This window comes from Mytilus edulis, chromosome 3 (genome assembly GCF_963676685.1).
Source record: "Mytilus edulis chromosome 3, xbMytEdul2.2, whole genome shotgun sequence".
Lineage (NCBI taxonomy): Eukaryota > Metazoa > Mollusca > Bivalvia > Mytilida > Mytilidae > Mytilus > Mytilus edulis.
In genome coordinates this window covers 14,737,458-14,748,932 of record NC_092346.1, presented here as the reverse complement: position 1 = coordinate 14,748,932, position 11,475 = coordinate 14,737,458, and the positions used below count along the sequence as shown (strand labels likewise).

Here is an 11,475-nt window from a genome sequence, read left to right as displayed (position 1 = left end):
GCAATAATTTTCTGTACCAGTGGCAGTCATTTTAATTCACATGTTGCAGAAATGTTCTGTTCAAGCCTCAGTCCTTGTCTGTCCCAGTCCTTTTGTGTCTGTACCAGTGGCAGTCATTGTCTGTCTAAGAAGCAGTCAATTTCTGCCCTAGAATATTTGTTCATGCTATTGTTAAAATATTTTTGAGGGACAAAAATAATAATTAGATCTCTGTTTACTCCAATTAGAAAACTCTTGTATCATTGGTCCTGTTGGATGGAGTGTAAGTTCTCAGAGGCAGATTTAAGGGGGGCCCAGGAGGGCTGGGCCCCCCTTTTTGGGAAAAAATTTGGTTGCTTATATAGGGAATCACTGAAGCGTGACTGGAGCGGGCCCCCTCTTAGGTCAGTCAGTGGGCCCCCACTAATGAAAATTTCTGGATCCGCCACTGGTTCTGCTCATGGAATGAATGTTATATATTTCATAAGATAGTAGACCTGAATGCTTCATGTATACTTATTCAAATACCTTGTGTAACAAAGAACTGTCTGTCATATGTCCACTGTCCTTGACCTCATCAGAGACCATAATACAATCATATACTACAATTTTATTATATGTCTCTGACCTCATGTTCATGGTTTAGCAACTGCTTGAAAAATAAATTTGACTCGGTTATGGTGTTATGTGCAATTTGCACTAATTATGAGTAATAGTATAACTATATTTGGTATTTGGGTTCCCTGAACGTCTACAATTTCCGTCGAACCGGATTCATCTGATTTCGACATCTTTTCATGGATCAGTGATCAAGGTTAAAGTTTGATGGTCTTGTCCGTATCTTACTAGTATATAATATGAGAATTATAACTATATTTGATATATGGAATGATTTTAAAGTGCACATATCCGAGCAGGACCTCATTTTCATGGTTCATTGAATAATGTTTAGATTTTGGTGGTTTAATCTATTTCTCAGATACTACTTAAGGGTCAGTATATTCAGTGTATGGAATGATAGTAAGGTGTCCATGTCTGTCTGGGTGGCTTCATCTGACCTTAAGCTTTATTTCATGGTACATTGGTCAACCAATCTAATTAAAATATTGATCTCTGATTACGTTATACTACATATATATTTTAATTAGATTGATTGGTCAACGTTAAAGTTTCATGGTTTTGTCAGTTAAGCAGATACTAAAAGCAGTATGAAAACTTAAGTTGCAGTATAGAATGATAATAAATTGTCATGTCTGTCCCGGGTCCATCTGACCTTAACCTTAGATTCATAGTTCATTGGTCAATGTTGATTTGTCATGTTTTGTCAGTTAATCAGGTACTTCAAGTAATTATAGATCAACTATAGTTAGTGTATGGCATGATTGTAAGGTGTCTGTCTGCCAGGCTTCATTTGACCTTGATCTTATCATAAGTATTTATCATAGGCAGACGAGACATTTCAGCGTTTGCACTCGCGTGTAATAAACGCTACAGTTTTCAGTCTTAACTTTCTAGAATGTAAATACATTTACATACAAAATGCTGGCTATAATAAAAGACAGCCTTGTACCTTTGATATGTATTTCAAAGTTTTCGATCTCAAATACCAAAGGGACACTCAATATTTAAATAAAATGTCAAAAACAAACTAGACTTATAAACATGAATCTGAGACTACTATGTTATATTCCGTAAATAATCAACCCGGCAACCACTACACCCTAAATCCGTTCCTGTCGACTGAAACCACGAAAACTGATGCCCTCGAATAAAAGAACTAGCAACTCAATAACACACACAAATTTTTTTTATATAATTTATAATTTTAGTTTGAATGGAATACATCTTCTGATTGGCTGGTAGTTTTTTGTCTATCAACTCATAGACATAATTTTGTCCTGTGACCGTGACGTCATCAAAGTTTTTTCTTGATTTACTCTATATTCTTATGGTGGAATTTATAATAAACTTATAAGGAATGTAAAAACGCGCTTTGGACGATTGGAATTTCCTACATGTTGTTTTAATTTTCACTTAAAGGGTGAACTTTTTTCAAAAGCATTTTCAACTAAGGCACCCATTTTGTGCAGTCATTTTTTTCTTTCTAGTTCTCAACCCAATGTCTTGGCTTGTTTGTATAATATTGAACTTTCAGTCCCTTCAGCCTAGAGTATATTGAACTATAAGTTGAACTACATGTAAACATGTCACAAACCTCTAGTAGGGTGTTTGTTGAGATGATTTATTGACCATAATAACTTAATAAGTTCATCGTATTGCCATGACGTTATGGGAGGTTTGATGTGATATATTATTACACAAACAGACCATCCATCGATTCATTACTGGTTACTTCCCATTTCATTTATAAAATGATGAAAGACACTATCGGTTTTTATACGACTGCAAAAATTGAAATTTTTTTGGTCGTATATTGGTATCACGTTGGCGTCGTCGTCGTCGTCGTCGTCCGAAGACATTTGGTTTTAACTCTAACTTTAGTAAAAGTAAATAGAAATGTATGAAATTTAAACACAAGGTTTATGACCATAAAGGAAGGTTGGGATTGATTTTGGGAGTTTTAGTCTCAACAGTTTAGGAATTAGGGGCCAAAAACAGGTCCCAAATAAGCATTTTTCTTGGTTTTTGCACAATAACTTTAGTATAAGATAATAGAAATCTATGAAATTTTAACACAAGGTTTATGACCACAAAAGAAAGGTTTGGATTGATTTTGGGAGTTTTGGTCCCAACGACTTAGGGGCCAAAAGGGTCCAAAATTAAACTTTGTTTGATTTCATTAAAAAATGAATTATTGGGGTTCTTTGATATGCCAAATCTAACTGTGTATTCAGATTCTTAATTTTTGGTCCTGTTTTCAAATTGGTCTACATTAAGGTCCAAAGGGTCCAAAATTAAACTTAGCTTGATTTTAACAAAAATTGAATTCTTGGGGTTCTTTGATATGCTGAATCTTAACATGTACTGAGATTTTTGATTATGGGCCCAGTTTTCAAGTTGGTCCAAATCGGGGTCCAAAATTATTATATTAAGTATTGTGCAATAGCAAGAAATTTTCAATTGCACAGTATTCCGCAATAGCAAGAAATCTTCAATTGCACAGTATTGTGCAATAGCAAGAAATTTTCAATTGCACAGTATTGCGCAATAGTAAGAAATCTTCAAATTGCACAGTATTGCGCAATAGCAAGAACTGTCTAATTGCACAATATTGGGCAATAGCAAGAAATTTTCAATTGCATAGTTTTGCGCAATAGCAAGAAATATTCAATTGCACAGTATTGTCCCGTTTTCAAATTGGTCTACATTAAGGTCCAAAGGGTAAAAAATTAAACTTTGTTTGATTTCAACAAAAAATGAATATATGGGGTTCTTCAATATGCCGAATCTAACCATGTATTTAGATTTTTAATATTTGGGCCCGGTTATCAAATTGGTCCACATTGAGGTCTAAAGGGTCTGAAATTGAACATTATTTGATTTCATCAAAAATTAAATTCTTGGGGTTCTATGATATGCTGAATCTAACCATGTATTTAGATTTTGGATATTGGACCATAATTATAAAGCTTCAAAAATAAACTATGATTGAATTTTAAATGTAATATATTTTTGAAAGGGAGGGTTGTACCATTAAGTTTAGTTGATCTAACACAGACCGACGTTAAGTACTCTATAATAATAAAGTAAAGGTTATTCATCACAAAACCGTTAAAGTTTAATTGAAAAATCCACCGAAAAACACATATAAATTGAACAAAATCCCTGTCGCGTCACCTGTGTATTCAAGACATCTTAAATTATGCTTGACCACGCTAGTCTAGAGTGTATGATTAGTTATCGATTAAAGATGTCGTGGCCTTCATAGTTTCTATAACATTTGTGAACTCCATTTGACCTGAATTTGTTATCTACAAACACAGTAGCAGTTTGCAAATTTCAGCTTGAGGCCAAAATAATAAGAAGAAAAATGAGGACAACAAACTTGAGGCCAACATTTTTAATCAGACTTTATACTTGTCAGTTGAGAACACACTTGTAACTTTGCAGTATTCCAACTCTTCTAATCATTGATTTTAAATATAATTTGCGTCGTTTAACTTACAGAAGGTGAAAAAAATATAGAGTTTCCATTCCGAAGTCAAGAGTCACAAAGTGGGAGAGGATGCATCTTCTCTGGCCAAGGGTTATGCAGAGGAATGATATACTAGTATTTGGAAACATTCCAGACATTATGCACAAAACAAACATTTTATTTGAACTAGGTATGGGACAATGCTCACTCGGTTTTTTCCCCAAAAGATGAACTAAAAAAAACCAAACCAAACCAAAATATTGGCAGATTTTTGTGAAATTTTATGGTAAGTGACACAATAAATGACCATTTGACTGTCATGCTGGTTTTTAACATGTAGGTTTATAGTGGTTGTACTTTTTTGCTGTTTATGATATATATATATTTTATGGTCTTATATACATCATCAGTTTGTTAGGTTTATATTTCGGTTGTTTTACATTAACTTGCCATGGCCTCAGTTTTATAGCTTGCTTAGCGGTCATGCTGTGGTTCTTGCTTACTGTTAATGGAAGTACGGAGTCGGTGGCTATACAGTTGCTTACTTCTCTGTAATATGGTCTTAATCATTATTGGCTATTTCATTTTCGAAAGAAAGTGTTAGGTTAAAATAGGCCTGACAGTGCCAAACAACCTTTATGATGACAGAAATTTCAGATATATCTTGGATTTAAACGTGGCTGTATAAGAATAACTCTCGAAATCCCAACAGGCATGACAGGTGGGGTTCTTGCTTATTGTTGATAGACGTATGGTGACTACTAGTATATAGTTTTTGACTTCTCTATAATATGGTCTAGTGGAAAATTGTCTTATTGGCAGTCGTACCACAGCTTCATATGTGTATACATCTTCGCTAGCCAAGGGTTACGATCCACTCCCGCTCTCTTCAAGGGAGCGGGAGTGGATCGTAACCCTTGGCTAGCGAAGATGATGTGTATATAGTTCTGACTTGTTGCAGCCACTTTCGAAAGAAAATAGGTGTTACAGTGCCTAATCACCTTCATGAATGACCAAAATGTTGGATATATCTTTGAATTTAAATATGGCTATATAACATTACCTATTGAAATTTCAACAGTCGGAGTTTCTGCTATATAGCTGTATGTGTCATCGAGAGAGATTATCATAATAAAGCGTGCATATTCAATTTAACTATCTGATTTAGACCGGATATATATATATATCCCGAACATTCAGTGTCTCCACATGGCTTGTTTTAAAGTGTCATTGAATGTGTACTTGTATGGGCAACACGACGTCGTGTCACAACGGTGTAGCAGAATCTTCTTACTCTTCTGGGTCACCGGAGGTCACTCCCGGTTTTGGTGGGGTTCTTGTTGTTCATTCTTGGGTTTAGTATACTGCGATCACTATACTAGACGTTAAGCAAACAACAAGCAATCACTGTTTATGTCGACTGTGCAAGTTCAGAGAAACCTGTGCAGAATATTGACAAGGCATATATTTCAATTCAAAATTCAAGTACAAAATAATTAAAAATATAAATAAAAATTCACACATCTATTTACAAGCATTTAACTACAATGAATGTCTTCAGTTCTAAGATCTAGATACTTTTCATTGTAGTTCAGGGAGAAACCATTTGATTTGTATTGAGGAAGGCCGGGGAGGGGCTAGATTGAAATGAGGGGGGGGGGGGGTAGGACAGGAGTATTGAGTAAAAAGAAAGGCAGGATGAGACAATCTGCCAAAAAAAAAGACAGAAAGACAGAATGACACTTAGAATAGAGTGAAAAATAAAAATTCAGGACAGATATTGCAACTATAGAAAAAAATGCAGGACAAAGGTTGTCATCCAAGCCCACCCACTAAAAAAAATCAAAAAAATCAAAAGGTAGCTCCCTTCACACACACACACACCTTGAGGTATTTTCTCTATTACGAAAATCGTATATTTTTCTATATATTAAGAAAATCGTTATCATTCTTGACCAAATTTCCGAACTCTCAATAAAAAAATAATTACTTTACATAATATTTTCAGTTAATAAGAAACGCGGACCTGATAGAGAACGTCTTAGAAAGTTGGCGTGCTTTCGAAGACGTCCGCTTCAAATTAATGTGATAAATTCACGGCAATAGCATGTTTCAATATAACCTGGTATCAATGATCAGTCAGAAATAGAGAGCCATCGCGCTGAAACGTAAACCAGTCAACAAACCGGTATTTTTACACATGTGTACATGTATGTCCTGATTCTTGAACATTGATTTTCTAACTTTGCAACAGGATGCCGTTCACAATTTGTCCATTTGACCACAAAGTTATAGCTGCAGGATCTCTGTCTATCACCACTGGAATCGCAGTTTTCACGACTTATAAATGGTTATCTGAAAGAAGGCGAAAAGCTCAAAGTAACGTTTATGAATCGGAAAAATTAGTGAACGAATACCTTGCTTTTCATTTTGCAAATGAGAAGAACATTCGCCTAGATCTTATTCCTTCAAGTGCTCTCGACTTTCCTAAACGATGTGCTGATTTGTGTCTAAAACACTCGGAGACTCTTTTGAAGGTATGTTTATATAAGAGGATTAAGTTCACTGGTTTGATGAAAGGGAGACTACTCGAAAGTTTCAAAATCATCCTAGCCTTCATATATGGCCTTGGACACTTTTCTTCAGCTCATTGTAAGAAATTTTCAATTAAATTCGTAATTCTTACGAGGGGTCTGGTTGGGGACATTAAATTTTTTCTTTATATTTAATAAATATTTACTTTTTATTCCATAAAATTCTATGACATGAAAATGATATTTCCCTTTTTTTTTTCTAAAATTATATTTTCTGTACAACATACATTTCTGTAATCAGTATTTTATTGGCGATTTTGTTATCATTTTTAGTTATATTTTGTTCTTTTGCACCCCTCATTCTTTATTCATTTCTTTGATTTTTTGTTATGAATCTCTATTTTGTAAACACCACCCAGACGCTATTTATGTTTTGAAAGGAAAAAAAACCACCTTTTTGATAAACTTTATAAAATAAAACCAAGACTAACAAATGATTAAAAACATTTTTGTTTTGTCCTGAGAAAAAAGTATTCAATTTATAACAAATAGTGGTAATTATAGGTTAAAAAGAAGCTTTTCTTTATAAATACATTTGTACATGTATTATCAAGGTTTGAAAAATATCTCTTATAGGAAAAAATGATATTTACTTTTTTTGGTGATATCATCTAGCTGAAAGTTGTGGCCACTTCCTAACAGCAAAATTGGCCATCAGTTTTATCTATGATATTTTTTGCAAATCCCCCCAAAAATGTTATCTATGTTTTTTGTTGCAAATCTCCCCCCCCCCCCCTCCCCCAACCAAATGCATTTGTTCAGAAGAAGAAAAGTATTCTTAAATTGTTTAAACAAACAAACACTAATCTGCTGTCAACACCAACATGACCAAGATTGTGATTCAAACTGTGCTCCTGATCACGTACATTGTATATTTGTGTTCATTTCCTCCACATCTTTAGTTGCCAGTTTTGCTTCCAAATTTATAAAACTAAAATTGACTTCAGAACATTACAAAGTGGTTGAAAATTGAATATCTTTTCTGTCAAAAAAAGAAAAAAAGAATTATTATCCTTTATGTTGAGGGCTGAGGACAATTGACTCGTATATCAAATAGATAGACATTTTGTTTTCTTTGTGCCCTAATTTGCTGTAATTGCCACAAATCACAAGCACAAAAATGCATTTGAAAAAAAAATCTGTTGTGTTGTCTATTACTGTGAAGTTTCTGTCATTTATAAACATAACTAAGACAGCAACCCTAAAACACATCAAATAAAAACAGCAATTTATTTCTTATTTGTACATTGTATTATTTTGCAGTTTAATTCCGTTTCACGAGCATTAGATATAGGATGTGCAGTGGGTCGATCATCGTTTGAATTAGCCAGGAAGTTCCAGGAAGTCATTGGTATTGACTATAGTCAAGCTTTTGTTGATGCTTGTCAACAGTTAAAGGACCAAGATAGCAGAGTCTACTTCATCACAGACGAGGGAGAGCTAACGACAGGCTGTTCTGCTAAAGTTGCTGAGGGCATTGTAAGTTTTAGTCTATTGACATTGGATGAAAAATCGTCAAATGAATTTTATTCTTAATTAATTTACTGTAATTATTTTAATGCAGAAAATAAAACTCACAAATTGAAAAAAATAGTAGAAAAGGAGTTATAATATCTCTTTGTGCAAAGTGATATATGGAAGCGCAATTTAATTGACACAGATGTACACATGACACACATAGCCTGACTCAGACTTGGTACAATGTACATACAATATGACATGAACAGATTGGTATTAAAAAATTGTCCTCCTTACCTAAAAATTATTTTGACAAAATACAAATGCATCCTGAAACTGGATAAAGGGAGACAAATCTAATACCATTTTGTTAGTTATTAGTAATAATTGATATTTAACACTGAACTCAAAGGGATTTTGAAGAGTGAAGTTTAAAAAAGACTATATAGCTGTCTTTTTTAATATGTTTATGAGATATAAATTTGAAATTTTTTTTTGTCAATGTAACATAATGACTGTCAAAAGAATTGACTTTGTTATTATAGTACTCCTGGTATAGATCACAAAGCAGTCATCAAAAATCAAAATAGAAGATTAGAGTCAACAACAAAACATTGACAAGTAATTATTTTTTGTGTTTATCAATAATTTTGAAAATTCTGCATTTTTATTCAATATTTGTCATGACATGTTAAAAATCTTCAGTTTGTTCAAAGTTTTAATTTATTCCAGGATAAAAGTAGATGTTCCTTTCAACAAGGTGATGCCTGTGACCTGCCACATGACATTGGAAAGTTTGGATGTGTATTAGCAGCCAATCTAATTTGTAGACTCCATACTCCAGTAGACTTCCTCAATAGAATGGCTGATTTAGTTATTCCTGGTGGAATTTTAGTGATTACCTCCCCTTATACTTTCCTTGAAGAATTTACACCCAAGGTAATTACTTATTATTTTCATACATTGGCTAGAGGTATAGGGGGAGGGTTGATATCTCACAAACATGTTTAACCCCGCCGCAGCTTTGCGCCTGTCCCAAGTCAGGAGCCTCTGGCCTTTGTTAGTTTTGTATTATTTTTAATTTTAGTTTCTTGTGTACAATTTGGAAATTAGTATGGCGTTCATTATCACTGAACTAGTATATATTTGTTTAGGGGCCAGCTGAAGGACGCCTCCGGGTGCGGGAATTTCTCGCTACATTGAAGACCTGTTGGTGACCTTCTGCTGTTGCTTTTTTCTATGGTCGGGTTGTTGTCTCTTTTGCACATTCCCCATTTCCATTCTCAATTTTATAACAGTTTTCTAATGGTGTGGGTTTTTTTGTGGTTTTTTTTTAATCTTTATTTTTGTACATCTCCTTTTATCATATTTTAAAATATTTCTTGATGGGTTAAATTCTGATTAAATTCCTGGTTATGGTCTAAAATATAGAAAAGAAAAAAAATATGGGGTATTCATCCATGACACAAAATATGTGCACAACAAAAATCACAAAAAGTTGTGAGTTTGAATTCTACTCATTGCAGGTGTGTTCCACTATGCAATAGTAACATAATTAATCAAGATTGTAGGTTTCCTGCTGATGGTCTCTGGCAATACTGTGGATTCATTATTATTTGTAGGATACATATTTTCATGGGATTCCTGGGTACAGGTGAACCACGAAATCAAATGTTCAACAAATAGCATGTTTTCAATAGGCTTTGTATTCAAAGATTTGCAAATCCATGAAATCAAATATCAACAAATATGGATAATAATGCAAATTTTCAGCAATTCTGGAAAATTGATACCACATATTCTTTATAGAATTCAAATAGAGAAAAATATTCAACTAGTGACCAAACAATACAATAATTCACGAATGGGCGTAGCGCATGAGTTATAATCAGTGTTGTTTGGTCACGAGTTGAATATTTTTCAATATTTGAATTCTTTAATTAGTTATTCTTTTTATTACATTGGCAAATGGCTTTTTTTTTAAGAAATTAATGTAAAACATGTAAGGAACTATATCTTTTGTCTACGCATTCACAATTTGTTTTGATCCGCCGTTATCGACGTCTTGACAACGCCTATTATTGTATGACGTCAGAGAGTGAAATAACCACGTTTATTTCACATGTGAAATTATCGGTTTTTATTTAACTGGGAAATCAATGTAATTCATTGCAACCAATGTAATAATATATATTTAATCACTCTTACATTCACAATGAGGACAGAATTGACTGATTTATCTTTAATCATTTGATGTTTATTTATTTACCATATTAATTTAGATTTTTTAATTATTTTTTTAAGAGCAATTGGTTAGGAGGATATATAGGTAAAGACAACAAGCCTGTTACAGGGAAGATGACCTTGAAAAAAGTTTTAGGACCAGCATTTGACCTTGTCGATGAAGTAGATATGCCTTTCTCTATTAGAGAAACAGCAAGAAAAAATCAGTTGACTGTTGCTGAAGCCACTGTGTGGAGAAGAAAAAATGTTTAAAGTCGAAATAATATAGTCATTATTACTTTTAGAAGAAGGACTAGAACAAAAATTCTTTCGAAAAATATCTTAACAAAACAATTATCTTAAATGAGTATTAAAGTCACTACAAACACTTCTTTAATTTATAATGTGCCACACTTTTGGTTCCTTTCTGGGATGATGTGTCTATTTTTGGAAGTTGCTGCTTAAAAGAAAATATACTTTTTAAAATCAACTGAATAATGAAAATTTTATAAGAAAAATATATTCCTCAACTGTGTTTAGGTGCATTGGCTGATACGGGGGGCGGGTGTTCCGGGGGTTGATTGGAATATGATTGGAAAACTAATACACAATTATTCAGGACATATTTCAAAATATAGCTATTTAATATTTTTTTTATAATTTATAAAGTATTAATGAGATGGAATGCAGCTGGTATACATGTGTTCAAATATAAAATTAGATTAATTCTCAGTAGTTATCTCCCCCTGAACAAAGTCACAGATATGAAGGGGAGATAAGTAGTCTCCTGTTGGTCAAATTATCTCCCTGGAAAGGGAAACAGTTCACTCATGTTTTGCATTGCCTTAGATGATCATAGATACACATAGGACTATATCCTTATTATATATTTATAGTTTGCATGAAAGTTTGTTATTGAGACTTAGAAATTTTGCCATCTTATATTCAAATTTGTGTAAAAATTAAAAAAATTAAAAATTTTAAAAATTGGCTAAAATGTTATATGTTCTTATTCTATGTTTTATGCATATTATTGTTTGTAATACATGCTATCAGTCTTCATTTAGGGACTTTTTATATTGGTTTTGTATTTAATCTGAGGAAAACAGTGTTGTTTACATTCTC

At 33.2% G+C, this 11,475-nt stretch overlaps 1 protein-coding gene across 1 annotated transcript; it reads left to right on the top strand.

Annotated features, from left to right (window-relative positions):
• The first annotated feature begins 6,243 nt into the window (after window positions 1–6,243).
• Window positions 6,244–10,741, top strand: LOC139515857 (uncharacterized). Its single transcript, XM_071305590.1, has 4 exons — window positions 6,244–6,612; window positions 7,933–8,148; window positions 8,860–9,066; window positions 10,432–10,741. Exons 1-4 carry the CDS (start codon window positions 6,331–6,333, stop codon window positions 10,621–10,623), a joined length of 897 nt encoding a protein of 298 aa, XP_071161691.1. The 5' UTR covers window positions 6,244–6,330; the 3' UTR covers window positions 10,624–10,741.
• The last annotated feature ends 734 nt before the right edge of the window (window positions 10,742–11,475 follow it).